Genomic DNA, 22,924 nt, shown 5'->3' with positions numbered 1-22,924 from the left:
CATTACGTATCAGTTGGTGGTCTCCCCATTGAGGGGTACAGGTTTGGAGTAAAGTGTATTTCTAAATGTCACCTGTGAATATTTTTGGTAGTGCTATGTAAGGAGGCTTGCTTTTTCCTTTTTGTTGAAGCTGTGGCTTTTCAGTCTTATTAGAAAAAATAACTTCAGTTTTATCCTTTAAAAAATAATTTTCAACCCTTTAAAATGAACAGGTTTGGAGTTCATGCTCCAGTGGATACTTTTCTGTAGCATTTTCAAGAAATTAGGGCCCACATAACACATTTGCACAAATGTTCAATGTTATTCCAGTGCTTGTCTCCACAACTTTTTTTTAAAGTCTCAGATCATTAAAGTGAACAATATTCTGTTTCTACTCTGCTGTTAAAGGAGTGCATTCATCCATTTTACGTACACTAAGTCAGCATTTACAAAGTGCAGGAAAGGCTTTCTGTCAGAGGTGCATGTGAGTGCCACATTTAGAGAGAGCAGCCTAAAATGAGGCCTGAAAATTGAAGTGGATATAATTGGTTGTTTTCTCCTCAACAAAGGGAGTTTGTTTTCTAGAGTGAGCCACAGGACTGTTCTGTTCATTCTCTTCTGTGCTTCTGGCATTGGCTTCTGTTGGAAATCAAGGTACTAGGCTAGAAGGATGACCTTAGTTCTGACTCAGTATGGCTGTTCTTAGGCTAAGCTTGAGAAATGCTTTGGAAAACGGAGCGTAATTTTTTAGGGGATCTAATGTTCAGTGTTTAAAGAATTAAATTATAGCACCCTAATGCTGTTTTTCAGACTTAAACCTTTGGATATTGAGTTTATGAAGCGCCTACATGAAAAAGTGAATATCATTCCACTTATTGCCAAAGCAGACACACTTACACCTGAGGAATGCCAACAGTTTAAAAAACAGGTGAGTTGAACAATTTATAGTGTAGCTTGAGTTATTGCTTTGATTTCCATAAAGCTAATGAGGTTTAATTTTTTCATACACTTAAGGTGAAACCCTGGAGCAATATCTCAAAGCTGAAAAACTGATATCTCATATATGACTAGTTTTGAATATATTGATGGAACAATCTTCTCCTTGAAGGAGACACATTAAAAGTGCTGTGGGATTCCTGACCAGTAAAATATGTTCACTGAGTTTGTATCTTTAACAGTGAAAACAAGAAAGGGAGCTTTTGAAGTCAAGATAGCATTTCACACCTTGTTTTATAGTTATCTTTTTTACCAGGCTCAGTAGTTGTATTGAAATGTTAAAAATTCAGTACATGAAACCATCAATACTAAAGAAGAGCAAATACCTAGAAAAAGGACATTATGCATGACACTTAATTTTCGGATGTCTATCAGAACCCCAGTATTTAAAATTTAAAGACAGAGTTGTAATATAGATGTGGCTGCAAAATTATTCTCATGTACTAATGCATCTCCTTTATGACTACAGAGCGAATCATCACAGAGGCCTGATTTGCTCTTGTGGAGAGAGTAGGCAGAAACAGAATGGGAAAATGAAGAGGGAAGTTCCTTTTGTTGTAATGTGGCTAGTGCAATTTTAACAGTGAAAGCTTCTGAAAAGGCAATTTTATTAAAATAAGCTAGGAAGACAGCATGGTGGGGAAAAAATTTGGGTTGGGATTGCAAAGGAAATGGCATTCCCAGTCTCTGTGGGAGAGCAGACTCGTATACCGTTTTGTGGCATTTCTGTGATGTAGAACTTTATTTAGCAGAGTGGTGTTACTTACTGTTAATATGTTCTATATTTTGTTGGCATTTTGCTGGAAGCAGTTTTTCCTGGCTCAGTCTCTTGAAAATAAAATCCTGCAACTCCAGTTTCATACTACCAAATGATATAGCACTTATTACAAAATGCTGGACAACTGAAATCAGGTTTATGAAATAACTTTCAAATAAGGAATTTAGAAATTAGGCTGGTGAATCTAATTTTAAGATACTCAGTTGCTCTTAAAATTTCACTGGAATTTAAATTCTTGTTCTGTCCTTGCCACTGGAGTCTGTCCATCAATCACAGATTCTGGTGGGCGGGACAGGCAGGTGATACTGCTTCAAGCAGTGCTAATTCAGTTGAAGCTGGGGGTGAGCAGAAGTTGGAATGACAACAGCAACAACAGAAGGAACTGGAATTATTTAACTATACTTGAAACTTACTCAGTTTTGTGAAGATTTATTGAAAGAACAAGTTATTTAGATTCCACAATAAATAGAAAATTCAAAGTTTAAATTTCAGATTCCCAAAACTTAGATTTGGGGATTTTCTGTGCATACCACACTTACTTTCATATGCAATAGCAGTCACCTCATAAACTCACCTTGTTAGGCATTAGGTTCATTACAGAAAGCAGAAAATTCTCCAGTACCACATGGGGGAGGTATAATGGTGAAGTGGCATTAAGTAAATAATGCATGCATCAGTAATAATTTCGCTGTTTGAATGTTTGTTAGTAACTTAATGTTTTCACTTGTAGATTATGAAAGAGATCCAAGAACACAAAATTAAAATATATGAATTTCCAGAAACAGATGATGAAGAAGAAAATAAGCTGGTTAAAAAGATAAAGGTAGATAATTTTTTGCATTTTAGAACACACTTTTCACCACTAGATAATTTCCTTTCCTCTTAGATGAGAGGCAAAATCTTGCCCTTTTTGAGGGCTCCAGGAATAGTTACTTCAAGAAGCAGTCACTAATGGTGTGACCAGTGCTCCCTGTAAGCTGTGCACTTGGGTTGTCACCCAGGAGAGATTGAAATGCTGCCCAGCTGATTAGCAGAGCTCCCACAGTCTGCAGCATGTTTTTCTGTTGGTAGTGCACATCTGTTCATGCCTTGTTGCACATAACAAAATTTATTCTGCTTATGGATGGGAACATTGAGGATGCCTAGAAATTTTATCTATGTCCCATCATAAGGCAACATGTGCTCAGACAATGCAGGGATATGTGAACATCAGGTTTTCTGTTTGTGTAGCCTCTCTAAGTTCTCTGAGCATTTCAGGCAACAGCTCCATCCCACTCAGATGGTAGATAGTATATTCCTAATGCCATGTTCATTATTCAGTCATGGAATTTGTAGCCATATAAATTCTGATACTGTTTTGATTCATAAACTACCACTTCTTGGCCTACTCTGCCATTTCTGTATATTTTATAGCCTGGTATTACTGTGTTCCATGAATTATCATCATTGCACCAAGTTTGTGGTGGTCTTACAAAATGAGAATATTGCTATCAGGCACTCAAGTTCACCCATTTTATGGTGACTTCAGTCATTTGCATACAAGCACTTATAAAAGTTAGTATTTAGTTGTCTGTCTTCATATGATGTAATGGAATGGGACTTCTTTATTTAACTGTTTCTCTCCAGTTCCTATCTGTAATTAACCAAAGGAAGATCTGCACTACAGAAGAAGGTCAGATTAAGGTACGCATTTCCAACTACATTAATTACGTAGCTGGAGTTGACATACCTTAATTCAGGCTTCTGTGATGTCACCACTGCTCCTGTCAACTCCCCTTATTTCTAACAAAGGGCAGGAGTATCAGTTCCAAATGTGGGTGCCCTGTAAGTTTGATTTAGGCATCCCTACCAAGCATGCCAAATTGAACTCCAGAAGATCTACCACAGCAGGAATATAGAGTATCCCCTTTAAATCCTACCCTACAGGATGTATCTGACCCACGAGCTCCTCTGCGCTTGTCATTTCCTCCCTGCTCTTAAGTTAAAAAACTCCTCTGTACCCCTTTTAATTTTACAAGCCATCAACCTGGTTCTGTAATAGTTTAGGTGTGCCCCATCTTTCCTGCCTAGGCTCTGTCTTTCCCAAAAAGGTGTGCCCCATCTTTCCCAAGTTTCTAATAAACCTACATTTCTCCTCTGAACACATCTCATCTGCTCATTGAGAGCCTGTAGTTCCACCCTTCTAATGGGCCCTATGTGTGTTACTGAAAGCATTTCAGAATGCTGCGAAATAGGTCCTGGACTTAAGTAGCTCATCTAGCAACCTGAGGCTGTGTCTGCACTAAAGAACTTGTTGTGTCCCAGCTGTACTGGTGCAGCTGCACCACTGTAAGATCTCTCAGGTAGCCATTCAATGCTGACAGAAGAGAGCCCTCCCATCAACATTATTAATCCACACTCAGGGGGTAATGGTAGCTTCATGTGCTTCTTTTGACATAGCGCTGTGCACGCTAACGCTTATGGCAGCATGATTTGTTGCTCAGAGTGGTGGAATAATAAGCTGACTTAAGTGGTAGTGTAGACATGGTTTAGAAGGCCAAATTAAGATACACAACCCCTTACCTAGACCACATGATCCTTTCAAGCTATCCCCACTGTTTGTTTCATCCACCTGTTTGAAATGGATTTGAGAGCTCTGGAGCAGTGCCTATCTTTGTTCTGTGCCTTGAGCTAAAGGGTTCTTGAACCTTGCTTGGGTTTCTGAGTGCTTCCATAATACAAGTAATTATTTAAAAGCATTTCCTGTTCAATACAGTAACTATCCTGTAACTAATCCATTATTTAAGAGTGGTCAAGACCACTTCAGTAACACTTTTGTTTTGAACCAGTGCTGTAGAATAATTGGTAGGGCTTTTTTTTTAATAAGTTATAAAGTTGGAGACCTAAAGCATAAGAGTGCCATAACAGAATTAAATAGAAGCGCCATCTGGTGATTGGTATGTTAACATTGCAATGAGGGGAATAGCTGCAGAATACTGAAAAGGGCTCTCAAATTGCAGCAAACTCAAACTTTTGAACAATTGAAAACCCTTGGCCTTTCCCTCTTTTCCATCATATTTTGTGTCTCCTCAGTCCCTTTTCCTATCTGTATTTCTTTTTTTCTGAGTGGTTTGACAAGGTTCTTCCCAGAGAAGATGTAGTTTTGTTTTCAGTGTGTACTGAACAGAATTGGAATGGGCAAGTCCTAGGCTTCTCCCTAGATAAATGCAAACGGATACAGGAATTGGTACGTTGCTGAGCTTTGCTAGCTTGTAGAATGAAAAACAGAATAGACATGGGGTGAGATGGGGTTAAGTTTGTAAGATGTCCATTTAAACTAATCAATAGCTTTTCTCATATATAAAGTTGAATTCTTCTGCATCAACCAAGGCAGCAATTTTTGATAGCAATCAACTCAGAAGTTATTAATACAGTCAGTGAAAGCAAATGCTGTAGCCAATAAAAGAAGTGTGAAGTGCCTAATAATTGTAAAGGTTGAGAATTAACAAATGACCAAAACCTTGTACTCAGACTTGCTGATTACCATTTACTAATCAGTACAGGGTTTGCATGCTAAATGGCCTATAAAATCACTGGTTACTTTTTTAAATCTGACTTACAGCCCAAGCAAGAATACAGGGGGTCCTTGTTATAAGTCACTTCGCTGTAAGTTGTCTCACATATGTCATTAATTAATTCATGAAATCAGATTCATTATAAGTCACACTGATCTGCACTTTTCTCATGTGGAGGCCAAGGGACCAAAAGCCAAGAACATAGCTGAGCTTTGTGGTGGCTGGCACGGTAGTGTAGAGGCCCTGGAAGTGAATCCTGAAGTCACAGGGAAGCTGCGGGAAGCCAGGGGGAGCTGGGGGGAGCTGGCGGTAGCCGGGGGAGCAGTGGGGAGGAGCAGCAGGGGGCTGTGGGGAGCCGCAGGGAGCTGGGGGTAGCTTCAGGGAGCTGCACAAAGCAGGGGCAGTGGGGAGCCAGGTGGTAGCTGTGAACAACTGTAGGCTGCATGGGTCTGTGGGTGGCGGAGAGCCACAGTGCACAGTGGCTAGTAGAACCCAGAAGCAGCCAGAAGATAGGACCTCAAGACGGGCAGGCTCCATTATGGGCTGAAGGGAGGTGGCAGTGTGCAGTTTCCTCTCAGCATGCAGTGGGGAGTACTCGCAAGGTCAGGCTGTGCGCCGGGTTGAAGGGAGGTGGCAGTGGTATGTGCCTTCTCTGTGCGCAAGGGGAGTGTCCCATTGCAAGGGAGAATAGCTGGGGCACATGTCTTGCCTGCACTCCCCCCTGCAGAGTCAGCTTTCTCGTCCATTGGGTGACACTGCAGCTGCAGGGAGCGGGACTTTGATGTGCCCTTCAAAAAATGTGGTGTTCCTCCTCTTCCCCGCCACCCCTGGCCAGAGCTACTCCCTCCACTTTGCACATCATTGCTGTTCTGTGCTGTGACATCACACCACAATCCTTTGTGTCATCCTTACTGTCTGTAAGTTTTGAAGTGAAAATATTGTGAGTGCACAAACTTTATCTTAATATACTGTACAGTGTTGTATTTGTGTAATCTCTTTCTATTTGTTTTTTTGAGGGTTTAGGTGCATTGTATGTACTGCACGTGTGTGAACTCAATGTTAGGAATGTATCTCAGGCTAATTACATTATTCCTGATAGTTTTTAATTCCCCTTTATAAGTCGTTTCGTTTAAGTTGCATTATTTAGGAACGTAAGCTGGACTTGTAACGAGGACCACACAGTACAAATAATTTCAAACTGAGATAAATCACTGTAACTAGTACATATCAGTAATAGCTGATGCTTCCCTGAACTTTTGGTGAGTTGAATTACAGAATAAAAAGGCCCCACTTTTTGTATCATGTTTATACTTAGGCTTTATTTAATAGCTTTAGGCAGAAGACACATACTGGTATTGAAAATTACTTTTTTTTTGTCTAAATCTTTTAGGACCGTTTACCGCTTGCTGTGGTAGGCAGTAATACGATCATTGAAGTAAATGGCAAGAGAGTCAGAGGAAGGCAATATCCTTGGGGTGTTGCAGAAGGTAAACTTTTCTTAAATATTAGTAGCATTAGTAGTAATTGTAAGTGCATGCTTGAGTTACAAATGCATCTCGGTCTTTGCTTCAAATGTTTTACCTTCTTATTTTGGAATATTTACACCTGAAAACTTAATAAACCAGCAGATTTATTCTAAAGCCTTTATTTCTAGCCTCAGAACAAATGCAATCTTGCCAAAGTTAAACATTTTATAAAAGCTGTACTTGAGTTGTTGCTTGTGAATCATTTGTTCAAGACCCCTGAAGGTGTCTTCCAATGAAGTATAATTAAACTGTAGTCTCTCACTTTTTCAGTTCATACTTCATTACATACACAAGATTGTGTTTGATGTTCAGCTGTCTGTTAGTGGTCATAATCTTTCCATTTCAGTTCAGCTGAAATGTCCATACAGTTTATTATATAAACTATTCAATTTCCAAGTCTCTTGTTTCCAGGGGTTTTCACATTAGGTATGTTTGTTAGATCATCTAGTCTAGAATAAATACAATTTACCATTCATGGCAGATCATCTTATTTCTGCTAGACTGTAGTAAACTTTTATTTTCCCTAAAATTGTTGACCATAGAGTGAAGACTGCTGAAAGTTTTAATCTTCCGTTGAGTTCAGAGGTGGCATTTGGGTAGTTAAATGGAAATGCATTTTCCACTACATAAAGTCTAACGTTTGATATTTGTTTTTTATACTTGTAAGTGGAGACATAAACACATGACTGCTTTAGTATAGTTTTGAGGATAACTCTGTGTATATGAGATAATTTAATGTTGTTTGCCTGCTACATACCTTTCATTACCTTTGCATTTATGAAAAGCGTGGTGTACGTAAAGGCCCAACCACACAGAGGTTTCAACAGCTGCCTTTGCTAAGGGAAGATTTATCGTATTTGGTTTGCGTTTGTGTGCAGCTAACTGCAATATATGTTGTGTGATCACCATACATTAATTTTAAGTTGTGCTTACCACAATAATTATCTGTCTATAACATTACGAAGCAAATTTTTTAAAGCAGCCTGTGAACCAAATTAACGCAGTACTAAATGAAACATCTCAGTATGGACAAATACGTTAAAGGAAGTGCTCTGGTTCTTTCAAGTGTTGTCTGACAGGAAGTGGGTTTTGACAGAGTAGAAGCCAGCTGCAGTAGAACATTGACCTTGTGTGCTTGTGCATAAGGCTCTTGGTTTTAAAAATTTTAAACAGGTAAATTCTTTTATAAAAGTTTTTATTATCTAATACGCCTCTTGTGTGTCCTTAATCTAATCTACCTCATGAAAATATACCACCTGTTGAGAGAAAGTTTAGAGAAATAACATTTTTCTGGGGGGCATGATTTCACGTTACATAAATGAAATGCCAAAGCAGGAGTTAAAATTATTTGGACCAAAGTAACTGCAGACTATGGATGTTGCATAAAATCATATTAGAGAGTCACACGCCTTGTTGCTGGTGTAGGCTGAGTTCAGCAAACACCAGGGGCTCCTTGTGTCAGAGGCTGTAAGCGAGTTAGTCTGCGTCTTCAAAAACAAGAAGAACTCCTGTGGCATCTTATAGACTAATAGATATTTTTGAGCATAAACTTTCATGGGCAAAGACCCGCTTCATTAGATGCATGAGTGGGGTGTTCCAGAGGAGGTGTTAAATATATGGGCTTATGAGAAGGAGGGAGTACCAGTCAAGAGGAGGGCCAGAGTTGACAAGGTTAGTTCAATCACGGAGGATGTGGCCCACTATCAGCAGCTAATGTGAAGGTGTGAACATTGAGAGGAGAAAGTGCTTTTATAGTTGGCCGGGCATTCCCAGTCTCTCTTCAATCCTTGGGTGATGGTATCAAATTTGCAAATGAGTTGCAGCTCTACAGTTTCTCTTTGTAGTCTGCTTGTTTTTTTTTGTTGCAGGATGGCTACTTTTAAATCTGTTACTGAGTGTCCAGGGAGATTGAAGTGTTCTCCGACTGTTTTTTGTATGTTACAGTTTCTGATATCTAATTTGTGATTCTTTTATGTAGAGACTGTCTAGTTTGGCCAATGTATATTGCAGTGGGGCATTGCTGGCACATGGTAGCTCCTTGGAATCCTCCATTCTCTGCAACCTCCCAGTTCAGACCTTCATAATGCCAGGAATCTTTGATCCTCACCCACCTTTTCCATATGTCTGTTACCTTGTGTGCCAGCGGATCTGTCCCCCCTGTATCATTCCCCATTCTTCCATTCCTCTTACTGTTACTACCTTCAGTCTGAGGGAGAATTGTTATGCTTTCTTGGTTCTTTGATCAATAAGCAAATATATTTGGCTAAGTGCACAGCCTCAATTTGCCCAGCCACTGAATACTTAAAGTACATATTAAATAAAGATAAAATGAGGAATTCAATGATGTCTTACAAAAATCATTATTAGGGTGCAATTTTGCAGAATATTCTTTTTTCAGTGAACCATGTCAGTAAAGTAATGTTTATGTTCTGGTCTTTTGAGGATAATATGAGATCAGTTAGTCTGGCTGCAACGCAAGCATAGAATTAACCAGAATCCACTGAATGTGCAGATCCAAGTGAAGGTGGAAGTAACATCCATAACAATTCTGGTCTGTTCCAGTGTTTGCTTATAATTCTGGGACCATTAATAGTGGCCATGCAGGTCATTAAGTAGCTCTGATGGAATTCCAGTTCTGTTGAAATTCTTCCATGGTTTACATTGCCATACTATCTGTGTAAACAATCTCACCAGATACTTGATTCTCTAAATAATGCCTCACTTCAGATTCACAAGCAAAGAACTGCATGGAATTTCCATTTCAGCCCAGGTCTACACTAGGAGATTAAGTTGAATTTAAGGGTCTAAGGTCGATTTTATAAGCCATCAGTCTACACCCCAGAGTTCAATAGGTTGATTTTAAGGGGCTGTAACATCAACTTTTGTAATTCTGGTTTCCCTGGGAGTAAGTCCTAAAAGTCACAGAATCATAGGGCTGGAAGAGACCTCAGGAGGTCATCTAGTCCAGCCCCCTGCTTCAAGCAGGATCAACCCCCCACTAAGTCATCCCAGGCAGGACCTTGTCAAGCCAGGACTTAAAAACTCTGAGGGATGGAGAATCCAACTCTCTAGGAAACGCATTCCAATGCTTCACCACCCGCCTGGTGAAGTAGTTTTTCCTAATATCTAACCTACACCTCTCCCTCTTCAACTTCAGACCATTACTCCTTGTTCTGCCATCTGACACCACTGAGAACAGTTTCTCACCCTCCTCTTTAGAGCAGGAAGTTGAAGGCTGCTATTAAATCACCCCTAAGTCTTCTCGCCTGTAAACTGAACAAGCCCAAATCCTTCACCCTATCCTCGTAGGTCTTGTGCTCCAGCCCCTTAATCATTTTGTTGCCCTTCACTGAACCTGCTCCAGCAAATCCACATCCTTTTTATACTGGGAGGTCCAAAACTGGACACAATATACAAGATGTGGCCTCACCAGTGTTGAATAGAGGAGAATAACTACTTCTCTAGATCTGCTCAAAATGCTCCTCCTATTGCACCCTAGAATGCATTTAGTCTTTTTGGCTACAAGGGCACACTGTTTACTCATATCCAGCCTTTCATCCACCATAACCCCTAGGTCCCTTTCCATCATACTGCTGCTGAGCCAGTCGGTCCCCTGCCTGTAACAGTGGTTGGGATTCTTTCACCCCAGATGCAGGATTCTACACTTCTCCTTGCTGAACTGCATCTGATTTTCTTTTGGCCCAGTCCTCCAATTTATCCAGGTCACTCTCTGGATTCTCTCTCTACCCTCCAATGTATCTACCTCTCCCCCTAGTTTTGTGTCATCTGCAGACTTGCTGAGGGTGCAACCGGGTCCCTCATCCAGGTCATTAATAAAGTTGTTGAATAACACCAGCCCCAGAACCAAGCCTTGTGGTACTCCACTTGAAACCGACCGCCATCCAGATATTGAGCCATTGACCACTGCCCATCTGGGCCCGACCATCAAGCCAGCTTTCTATCCTCCTTATAGTCCAAGGATCCAATCCATGTTTCCTTAACTTATGGACAAAAATGTTGTGGGAGACAGTATCAGAAGCTTTGCTGAAGTCAAGGTCTGTCACATCCACTGACTTCCCCATGTCCACAGAGCTTGTTACCTCCTCATAGAAGCTAATCAGATTGGTCAGGCAGGACTTGCCCCTGGTGAATCCATGTTGGCTACTTTTGATCGCTTTCCCCTCTTCCAAATACTCCAAAATGGATTCCTTGAGGATTCCCTCCATTATTTTCCCAGGGATTGAGGTAAGGCTAACTGGTCTATAGTTCCCTGGATTGTCCTTCTTTTCTTTTTTAAAGATGGGCACTATGTTTGCCTTTTTCCAGTCATCTGATATCTTCCCCCAATCTCCAAAAATCTTCAAAGATAATGGCCAAAGGCTCAGCAATGACATCTGCCTAGGGTGCATTAAATCCAGACTCAGGGATTTGTGTACATCTAGTTTTTCTTGATGGCTCAGAACTTGTTCCTTCCCCACAGATGGCTGCCCTCTACCTTCCCATACTGCATTGTCTAGGACCGTCATGTGGAAGTTGACTTTGTCCATGAAGACTGAGGCAAAAAAAGCATTGAGTACTTCATCTTTTCCTGCATCATCTGTCACTAGGTTACCTCCCTCATCCAGTAATGGCCCCACACCTTCTCTGATAACCCATTTATTGTTTACATGCTTGTAGAAACCCTTCTTGTTACTCTTCACATCCCTGGCCAGCTGCAGTTCCAATTGTGCTTTCGCTTTCCTGGTTACTGCCTAGCATTCTCCATCCATATGTTTCCTCCCCCTTAGTTGATGGTCCACGTTTCCATTTCTTGTATGCATCCTTTTTTAGTTTAAGCTGACTAAGGATTTCCCCGTTAGCCAAGCTGGTTGCCTACCATGTTTGCATTTCTTACTATGCAGCAGGATGATTTGTTCCTGTACCTTCAGTAAGACTTCTTTAAAATGCTGCCAGTTCTCTTGAACTCTTTTCCCAAGGGATCCTTCATCTTCATTTCCCAAGGGATCCTACTCATCCATTCTCTCAGGGAGTCGAAGTTTGCTCTTTTGAAATCAACGGTCTGTATGTTACTGCTCACCTTTCTTTCTTTTGTCCCGATCATGAAACCTACAATCTCATGGTTGCTGCAGCCCAGGTTTCTTCCCACTTCTGTTTCTCCTACTAGTTCTTCCCTGTTTGTGAGCAGCAGGTCAAGTTGCATACGGCCCCTGGTCAGTTCCTTCAGCACTTGTACCAAGAAGTTATCCCCAACATTCTCCAAAAACTTCCTGGATTGTCTGTGTGCTGATGTGTTGGTCTTCCACCAAATGTCTGGATTATTAAAATCTCCCATGAGAACCAGGGCCTGTGATTTGGAAGCTTCGCTTAGCTGACTGAAGAAAGTCTCATCTCCCTGATCTGGCGGTCTGTAGCAGACACCATCTACAACATCACCTCTATTTCCGCCTCTAAGCTTAACCCAAAGACATTCAACTGGATTGTCTCCTTCCTCGTACTGGAACTCTGAGCAATCATACTGCTCCCTCACGTAGAGCGCAACTCCTCCTCCTTTTCTCCCCTGTCTGTCCTTCCTGAACAGTTTATAACTTTCTGTGACTGTGCTCCAGTTATGCGAATTGTCCTACCAAATCTCCGTTATTCCAACCACCTCATACTACTTTGATGGTGCCAGGACCTCTAATTCTTCCTGTTTGTTCCTTAGGCTTCTGGCATTAGTGTACAAGCATCTTAGAGAAGGGGGCTGATTGGCCCACTTTCTCCTCTTCACCCAGGAAACCCACTTGATTGTTCCCTCCTCCTTCCCCACTTACCTCAGGGCTTGTCATCTTCCCCTGACAAACTTAGTTTAAAGCCCTCCTCACTAGGTTTGCAAGCCTGCCTGCAAAGATGCTCTTTCCTCTCTTTGTGAGGTGGATCCCATCTCTTCCCACCAATCCCTGTTCACACAATAGAATCCCATGTGCAAAGATACCAAATCCTTCCCTGCTACACCGCCTACACCACCACACATTTACCTCTGTGATTTGACAATCCCTACGCGGACCCCTTCCTTCCACAGGGGGAGGATAGACGAGAACACCACTTGTGCACCATATACCTTGATCATCCTTCCTAGGGTTACCAAATCTGCTGTGATCTTCTCAGAGTTGCTCTTAGCTGTATCATTGGTTCCTACATGGAGAAGTAGGAATGGGTAATAGTCTACAGGTTTAACGACTTTTGGCAGGGACTGTGTAATATCCTGGGTTTTAGCTCAAGACAAGCAGCAAACTTGCTGGGATTCTAGGTCTGGACAGCAGATGGACGACTCTGTCCCACTTAGGAGGGAGTCCCCAACCACCACCACCCAACTTTTTCTCTTAGGGGTGGTGATCATAGAACTCCCATCTCTAGGACTGCGCATCCCATGCCTTAAAAACCATGGAAAGTTTTGTTTTTGTTTTGTTTTTTTTTTTGCAGTGTCAAACTATACAGGTGCAGATGGCAGTGTTAAAATCTATTAACATCCGAAACTGCCTACAGTGCCCCTCACAGTGTCCTTTCTGGTCATCACTCCACCTCTGCTGCTCTCCATCTGAGCAGGAATTAGGTGACAGGAAGCAGTGGTCATCAGCCTGGAAATTTTGATTAGATTTCCTTTCCTCTCTGGCCAGCACGGTGAGCAGACTTGTGGATCACATTTCTGCAGCACACCTAGCAGCCATGAATTCTCAGGATCACTAAAAGGCCCCACCCATCATGGAGCCATTGGGAGATCTTAAACTTCATGTCAGTGTGGGGGAAGAAGCTCTCTTCCTGCAGCTCTAAGCCGGCAAAAGAAATGCTGATATTTATATTAAAATGTCGCAAAGCATGAGTCTCAAAGGCTACACCAGGGATGCTCAGCAGTGCATCATAAAGATCAAGGAGCTGAGGGAGAGTTACCAGAAATACAAACAAGTGAATGGTCGGTCTGGGGCACCTTCCCAGAAGCGCTGATACTGCCATGAGCTTCGTGCTATTCTGGGGACAGACGCAACCTTTTCTCCCAGAATATTCCTCGACTCCTCCTTATAGAGTGTTCCTCAAGAGGATGATGAAGCTTGTCTGAATTTGGAAGAGGTGGACGACAGTGGGGTCCAATCAAGTGTAGAAGCAGAGCCTGAAAGCCAGGAGCTGTTTCTTGACTTGGAGCCTGTCCCCTTAACTCAGGAGGCAGCTTTGGAGGCAAACCCAGATACTGGAGAGGGCATCTCTGGTGAGTGTGCTTTTTTAATAGTATGTTGCAATCATGGGGTGGAGGGTCTACGCCCATTTCTCGTAGAACAGCTTGTTAATATTTCTGGGGTGGAGGTGTAATCCTGTTTGGAGAAAAAGCTGAAGGTCTAAGATGGTACTCTTGGATTTTCCTCACAAGATTTTTGGGGAGATCTGACTTGTTCCTTCTTCCACGGTAAGACACCTTACTGCGTCAAGCCATCAGTAAGTCATCTGGAAGCATGGCCCCACAGAGCATGCTTGCAAATTTTCCAACATTGTACCCGGACAGAACAAGCAATCTTCCCTTATCCTTTTTTCTTATTCTGATTAGACTGATTTCTTGTGTGGCAACCTAGAATACGTGGAAAGTTTTGTGAGTCACTAATGATTTTTTGCCTGTGACCTACCCAATGCAGAGCAAAATTCCATGCATCTTCTGGAGCAGCCACTTTAAAATTCAGGTACTACTCTAAGCAGCCTGTGCTCCAGGCAACCCCCACTCCCCACCCCTTGTCTGGCAGGTGATCAAGACCTTCACTTTGTTCACGTGCACGCCTGGAGTGACTTTTTTTTTGTTTTTGTTTTTTTTAAACTTCTGACATGGTTGCTTTTAAATCCAGTCACTGCTTTAAGAATGCCAGAATACAGCCACCCACTCTCCCATGGGACAGTGTCTGCTGGGATACATGCACGCAAACCATGTTGCTTTAAGAAAGGTGGGCTCGAACTGAAGATAGCTTACCAAAGTGTTGAAGGTAAACCTTGGCCCTAGAAGAGCTTAAATTGTTACGATTGGAATCATGCTGTCTGTAGTCTTACAGTCACCAAAGTGATCTTGCAGTTGCAATATATTCTTCCATAGAGACAGACAGCCATTCATTCTGTCAGTATGGTCATACTTCTGAGTAAAAATAAAAATATTGCTATCGACAATGCCATTAACATTTCTAAATTTATTTTATCAGGACCTTGCTAGATGATAGAGAGGCCCCAGTTCCACCCATAAGAGGTTGCTCCAAATGTGGAGGAGGAAGAAGTCCTAGCATGAAATGTTGGAGAGTTATTTTGATGTAACAAAGGAAAAAGAGAGCTGACTGACTGGAGGAAAATCATGATGAACTGTTAAGCACCAATGCATGCTGTCCTTAATGAACAGGCATACTGAATTGATTGAGTCACTTATTGAGAAATCACAATTGGGGACCTGTGCCTTAACTGAAGCAGTGCTTGGGAAAACAGTCAGTGAACTTTGCACCCCCCTCCAAAATGTGCTCCATTACATGCCACCCTGTTCTTACACATTACCTTCCCTTTTGGGGGCCTAGTATCTCCAGGCCTCTCCAGTCACCACATTCGTTCTCCTCCCCTGGACAGGGCACTGCATCCTCACAGCCATTCCAGACACCAGCATTTTAGACCTCCCTCAAACCACTCAGTGCACTCCCCTGTACTTCCTATTTCAACACATCCTGCTCCCTCCTCTCATTGGGGACCCAGAAGGAGGGAGGAAGGTCACAGAGAGCCCTGCACTCTAGCCCCACAAAGTCACCCCCCAGCAGAAGGCTAACCTGTGACAAGCCATGATCATCTTATCCGAATATTTTCCCTATACCCACCACTCTGCCATTAGTGCCCCCTAAATAAAAACATTATAGTTTGGAAAAAGTTTCGTTTAATGGTTAACTTGCTTTGGGGAAGGGTAGGTGGTGACGGTTGTCATGCGGTTGAAGAGGAGGTATCATAAAGGGCAAGAAAACAGTGTGGGTTGTGGGGGCTGACAGTTAGCACCCTTCACAGTCATTCACAAACTTGGTTTTCAAGGCATCCCTGATTTTCAGTTCGTCTGGGCTTTCCTGCTTTCCTTTGGGGTCAGTTGTTTATAATTTCTTGCCAGGATCCGTGCCTCATCCATGCCCCCCACCCCGCCCCAGGTGTGAAACTTAGCACCCCCCCCAACTCTCAAATGTTATGAAGAATATGGCAGGTCCTAATGACACGGGTAGTGTTCTCTTCATTGAGGTCTGAGTGGATCAGAAACTACCTGAACTTGGCTTGTAAATGGCCAAAGGCACATTCTACCGCCATTCTGCGTCTGCACAGCCTGTAGTTAAAGAACTCCTTACGGGAGTCAAGGGTGTCTGTATGTGGTTTCATGAGCCAAGGGAACAAGGGGTAAGCAGGATTACCCAGAACCACTATGGGCATTACCACGCCCTCAAAGTTAATTTTCTGGTCTGGGGAGAAAGTTCCACTCTGGAGCCTTGTAAACAGACCAGACCCTTGCCGATGAAACGACCTTTGTAATCCTCCAAAACCTGCAACACCATAGAGAAGTGCCCCCTGTGGTTAATGTACCCTGAAGCCTGGTGGTCTGGTGCTAGGATGGGGATGTACATTCCATCTATGGCCACACTGCAGTTAGGGCACCCCATGCAATCAAGTCTGTCCACTATCTCCTGCACATTTCCCAGAGTCACTGTCTTTCGTAGGAGAAGCTTGTTGATAGCCTTGACTACCTGAATGACAGCAACCCCAACTGTAGATTTGCCCACTCCAAATTGGTCTCCTGCTATGTGGTGGCTATCTGGCATTGCAGACTTCCACAAAGCAATTGCCACATGCTTGTCAACTGTCAAAGCAGGTCTCATTCTGGTATCGCTGTGCTTCAGAGCAGGAGACAGCACTTCACAAAGTTCTTTGAAAGTGGCCTTATGCATACAGAAGTTTTGCATCCATTGCTGATCATCCCATGACTACAATATGATGCAATCTCATCAGTCTGAGCTGGTTTCACTGGTCTAGAACCTGCCCTCCATGCTGTTCAGGTCTTCCAGTGCTGTCAGCATCTCTGCAGTGCTTCTCTCCAGATCTTCACGTCCATCAGTACCCCCAGCAGCAGTGCGCTGGTACTGCACAAAGCAGTACATTCAGAAGACACTGCATTGCAGTGTGGGAGCTGAGCACAAAACACTGCAACAAACTTTGAAGTGACTAGGTATCCATGTTAGTGTTTGTAATGGTGGATGGTAGTCAGTATAAAACTATGTGAAAGTGCAGTTTGTTTTCAGCGAGAAGTTAGGGAAATGCATTCTGGGATGATTACATCAGAAATCCAGAGCCACTTGTGGAGACATTTTTTCTGGCACAAAATCCCAAAACACTGCAAGTCCACAGGAACTGTAGGATAGGTGCCCACAATGCACTGCTTCCACAGTCAGACTTGGGATGCCTTGTGTGGAGCACGCTATATCAACTTTGTGAGCAGCTCAGGGTGCTCAAAATTCAACTTCATAGTATCTCGTGTTAAACAGTCGACTAACAAATTCAGCTTTATTCCCAGGTGTAGACATATCCTTAGTCACTTACCAGTCTCATACACTTGAGAGGTGATGGCCTACATCTTGTAGGTTAGAATTCCTCTGTATGGTGTCTAAATAGTCAGTCAAAAACAGTGTGTCCTATAAGCTGTGCACTTATGCAGCCACTGAGGAAAAATTGAAATGCTCCCCACTGATTGGGTACCCACAGCAAGGTTTTATTTCCACTAATGGTGCACATTCAAATATGCCTTGGTGCACATGAAAAATTATTCTGTTCATGGAGGGGGGGAAAATCCACACGCAAATGGAAAAAAATTAGAGGGAACCTTAGTTAATAGGTTTCTGATTTTCAAACTTGGCATACATTACCAATCCAGATAGAATCAGCAATTTTAGTATGAAGTTTGGTGGGTATTCATGTATTTTGATTTAATTTATTTTTGGAAATCAAGAATGTGTTGGTTTATAGGTGGGATTTTAGTAAACTGGAAAGCTTTTTTTTAAGAGGATTTGTTAATATACTGTACTATTTTTTTTTACTGTAGGATTCTTTGTCAGATTTATATAGTTCATTGGTAAATAAAAAGCTTTTGGTTATTTGGGTGTAACTGAAATTTCATTGTCTTTCTTAAGTATATGTCATATACCTGACATTCTTAAAACAAGATATTCCTGATCCCAGTAGGCTTTGTCCTCAGGAAAGGTCACATGATGAGTGTGATGGCACAACTTGTTGGATAGGTATTGTGACCTTATTTGAGAATGTGTTGCCAAATCAGGACGCTGGGATTGTGAAGATAAGTTTAATTATTACCTTATTGTGCAGATAACCTTACTCTTGCTTTCTGGTGAAGTCAGCATACAGCCTTAAAGTTCCTGGATTCTTTTTTTTTAATACCTTTAAAATGCTATAAGTTTAGACTTTACCATTGAAAAATTAACTGTTGTACTTGTTAAGTCGGCAGAACTTTCCTGGTATTAAATTTGATGTTACTTCACTTGTTAAATTGGTTTGTATTTTTATGTGCTAACATGACAATGTAAAATTTGTAACGTACGCACCATGGAATTTTCCTCAGCTAGTACCAGATTGAGTAGCTCCTTGTAAACATATGTATGGATGTATGTTCCAAAACATGATAAAACGTGTTTGGGGCTAGTGCTTTCTGCTTGCTTAGAAATACTGTCAGGAGTGAAATCTAATCAGTTTTTAAAATGTCATTTATAGTATTAGGGTTGCTGCTCATCTCCCCTACCAACTTATTTTACAGTCATTTTCTTATGATATATCATAAATGGCTTTTCTCTGTGAAACTGAGATTTATACAAGTTGGCAATTTTCCATGTAGACGGAGCTGTACATTAAACAGCCCTTATTTAATTAGTTTCACTAAGTGCACAGAGAAATTTAGAACTTTGTCTCATCTTTCAGTTATGATTTTAATATAGATTTAAAAAATTTAAAACAGAGTGGCACCAGCTTAAAAATACCACCTATATAATTTTGAAATTGTTCTTCACTTTCTGTCCTGAACTTGTGAAATGTTACGTAATGTCCAACAGCTACTGCATTTCTGTGTTAGGTTGACTGACCTACATTTTGAGTGTCTGTGAAGCTGTTGGATGTAGGCCGCAATGAAAAGTATTAAATTCTGTTAGAACATATAGGGATATGGGAGGAATATACATAGGAAAACATTAGTGCTCGTATATGTTCCATCTCAGTATCTTCCTCTATCTTACATATGGCACAAGTTTGGTTGCACTGTCTCAACATACATTTTATCTTCTCTTCTCCTCGTTTCCCTACAGTTGAAAATGGTGAACACTGTGACTTCACAATTCTGAGGAACATGTTGATAAGGTAAGTAGATTATGGGGAACGTTGCACACCTATTGTGAAAGGATGTTAGTTGAATACAAGAGCACAGAACATATATGTTTTCTGTCTCCTTATATTGTATATTCTTTAAGACATCCTTCACTCCTGTGCAAATGTTAAATATTAACCTGCTTTTTGTTGTACAAGAAGTGCAGAATATTTATAATTCCAAGACCTTTTGCTTCATTTTACAAGAATAATAGTCTCATAATATGTCGTGACTTGTTGTTCATCAGTCAGTGGTTCTCAATCCAGAGTACCTGTACTACGGGGGTGCACAGATGTCTTCCTGATGATATAACAAATGATCTAATATTTGCACAGTTTTACATAAGTCATCATAAAAAGTACTACTGAAGTCTATACAGGCTAAAATTCCATATAGGTAGTCACTTTTTTGTACTGTTCTTTATACTAAAGGGTGAAATGTAAATGCATTATTTATATTCCAGTTTATTTTTCTATTGTATAGTAAAAATGCACAAATAAGCAATTTTTAGTAGTAGTATGCTGACACTGTATTTTTGTCTGATTTTTGCAATCAAGTAGTTTGTGAGTTGTAAATTAAGAGTATGCAAGACAAATCAAACTCCTAAGGGGGATGCAGTAGTTTGGAAAGGTTGAGAGTCACTGCACTAGGGAATTTTCTACAGTAGAATCTTGATTATCCAGCAACCCTGGGGAACAGAAGTTGCTGGATAATCAAATTTTCCAGATAGTTGAGCACAGCAGCCAGCCCAGCTGGGTAGCTGGCAGTGGAGCAGATGTCAGTTAGTTGAGAGTGCCAGTTATCCAAGTGCCAGAGAACGACTTTTAGTGTACTTCCCTAACCTAGTTTAGGGATGTTATCAGTTGCAGACATCTGTAGAGTAGTGGTTCTCAATGCCTGCAATTTTCGTTTGTCCCGACACTGTGGTGTCCAACCAGTTCTGAAGCACACCAGTGACGTTATTCTGAAAACGTAAATAATTTTTTGAGAAAGCTCTTCAGAACTTTTTTTATTCTCAGAAAATTTGTTTAAAAAATTATTTTGAAAGCGATGATTTTTGAGTTTTTAGGGCTCAAGATAACTGGCTACACTCAGCTGTCTAGTGTGTTGATCATCACAGGATTAGACATTTGAATTAGTTATGTAGTGTTTGACAGTGGGCTTTTATATTGGTTCTTCCATGAACAAGACTATTTTCTAGAAGTTATTTCTTTTATCCTCGTTATTTCAATAGAACTGTATAAATAAGGATTATTAAAGCTGCAAAATGAAGATGACCTGATCTGATTTTCAGATCATGTTTGAGATTCACGAAGAAGGAGCTCTGCTGAGCCTTTTTTTGTATTCACAGAACTCATATGCAGGACCTGAAGGATGTCACTAACAACGTGCACTATGAGAACTACAGGAGCAGAAAACTGGCAGCTGTTACATACAATGGAGTTGACAACAACAAAAATAAAGGACAGCTAACTAAGTAAGTGCCTGTTAAGTTTGCCAAAATTTGTTCACCATCTGATATCTTCTACTTAATTTCATTGTTACCTAAGGTAATGAAGGCCTTATCTAAACACAATAGAATGCTAAAATTATTTAATTACCGTGGGTTTGCTTAACCTACACAACTACTGTGTGTAGACAGGCAAGAAGTTTACTGTTCATTGTGTATCTTTAAGGCATATTCATCATTTGAGAGTTTTTGGACATCAAGATTTCTATTTGTGGTCACATTGCTTTTGGCTTTTGTGGCTGTTGGTGCTCAATACTTTTGTTTCTGGAGAAGTGTGGATTTGCTTATCGTTGTGCTTAGTAACTTTAAAAATAAGGTCACACATTCTCTTCCCCATCTTCAGTGAATTCTGCTCAGTATTTTTAAAGCTGCTTGTCCCAATAGGGAGCTTGTTAGTAGCACACAGCAATCTCTCCATCTCTATATCGTTGTGAGAGGGAAGCTGCTAATGCAGTATTTCAGCCCAAACTGGTAGGGGAACAAAAATGGTCCCTTTCATGGAACCACTTTTGCGTGCCAGTCTAGTTAGTTTTAAATTATGGAAGCATAAAATATATATTCTGTTTAGCCTTTCTGTTCTATTTATATGACCAAACAAATAGGCCATTTTCAGTAACTGTTAGATATTGGTACACATTTTGAATTTTTTTATATTTCTTTATGTAATAGTGAAGATGTGTCTCAGGGTGTCTCGTGTGAAATATTATTTCAATTGGTTATTATTGAAAAAAAATCTATCCTTGAGGCAAGTTAGTCACAAATGACATACTTACTTGATTGACTCAGAAAACCATTCCAATTATCATCTCAGTAACAGTGCAGTGGTACTACTCAGTTACTGTATCACAATTGTACAGCTATTTTTCAGGGAGGAATATCGCTGATACGTGGTAGAAGCTGGACACAGTCTGATTTGTATGGCTATTTCACACTAAGGGCTTATCCACACTACAAATGTTACCATTTGACTATGGCTGTGAAAGAATGAGTTAGCTGGCATAATGCTAAACTTGTGCACCCTCCTGCATTGACTGTCACATAATAGAATCATGTCACTAAACAGGTTTTTCACAACCAAGTTCAAAGACAGCAAAATTTTGGAGTGAATAGATGTCCAGAGTAGAACAGAATCTTTACTTTGAATAGTCACATTATTACACAGGCAGCAGTTTCTCACATTGCCCAATCTGTTGTCTGAAAACCCTGCTTCACATTATTTGAGGCTTTTGAGTGTTCAGTGAGAATTTTAAAATTTTTCTTTTTATGGTTCCTCTGCATTGCTGACAATAGCATAGCATGATTGATTGAGAGGGAAAGCATCCAGTCTAATACCTCTTCTACTCGTTCCACAGGTTTCCATACATCTGACAAAGTGGGTCTCTGCCCATGAAAGCTTATGCTCCAATAAATCTGTTAGTCTATTAGTGGCCACAGGACTTACCTGTTTTTGTGAATGCAGACTAACATGGCTGCCCCTCTGATTCTTATTGGTGTTTGGCGTGAGAGAACTCTTCATGGAGTAGAGTAATTATGAGGAGAATTGGAGAGGAAGGGAGAAATGTAAAAATTTTGATTTGCTGTTTGAATTTGGCATGAGGGAGAAGGGTAGAGAATAAAATTAAGCATGAAAACATGAGGGTGTTTCTCTTTGATGTTAACAAGCAGTCCTGGGGCACCATAGAGACTAGAAAATTTATAATTTCTGCCTTCGCCAGGGGACATATAAAGCTCATTGAATTGTGGGTGTCTTGTAAAGTTGGGATCTTTCAGATGTGACTTTACAGCAAAACCAAGAAACTGATTACCCCTTATTTTGTTACATAACTTTGGAGTTAATACCATTGCTTTTACAATAAGGATCAAGTAAGGAGAAGACACTATGTGCTTTGAGTTTTACATTTGTTGATCTCACACCTTTATCCTTACTTCATTTTAGTCTCTCGTCAGCAGATTTTTACTTTTCTGCGCCTCCGAGCCCAAGCTCTCCCCATACATTATGTTTGAACATTGTAAATCCTAAAAATTCAGTCAACATACAATTTAATTTTGTTCTTAATATTCAAAACTTATGATACGCTTGCTGCAAACTGAGTACTGTATTCAGAGGTTCCAAAACCCACATTACATTTCTTGCACTTACTTATTACTAAG

At 40.9% G+C, this 22,924-nt stretch overlaps 1 protein-coding gene across 2 annotated transcripts in view; it reads left to right on the top strand.

Annotated features, from left to right (window-relative positions):
• SEPTIN7 (septin 7) overlaps positions 1-22,924 on the top strand; it is a 123,056-nt gene that overhangs the window by 75,859 nt on the left and 24,273 nt on the right. For both annotated transcript variants that reach the window (XM_074988102.1, XM_074988101.1), the window contains exons 6-10: positions 790-907; positions 2,484-2,576; positions 6,698-6,794; positions 19,205-19,256; positions 20,615-20,740. In XM_074988102.1, the coding sequence (XP_074844203.1) occupies positions 790-907; positions 2,484-2,576; positions 6,698-6,794; positions 19,205-19,256; positions 20,615-20,740 (486 nt within the window). The remainder of the gene's footprint in view (positions 1-789; positions 908-2,483; positions 2,577-6,697; positions 6,795-19,204; positions 19,257-20,614; positions 20,741-22,924) is intronic.

The sequence above is a fragment of the Carettochelys insculpta genome, chromosome 2, assembly GCF_033958435.1.
Source record: "Carettochelys insculpta isolate YL-2023 chromosome 2, ASM3395843v1, whole genome shotgun sequence".
Classification (NCBI taxonomy): domain Eukaryota; kingdom Metazoa; phylum Chordata; order Testudines; family Carettochelyidae; genus Carettochelys; species Carettochelys insculpta.
Note: the sequence above shows the minus strand (reverse complement) of the source record. Positions and strands in the feature narration are given on the sequence as shown.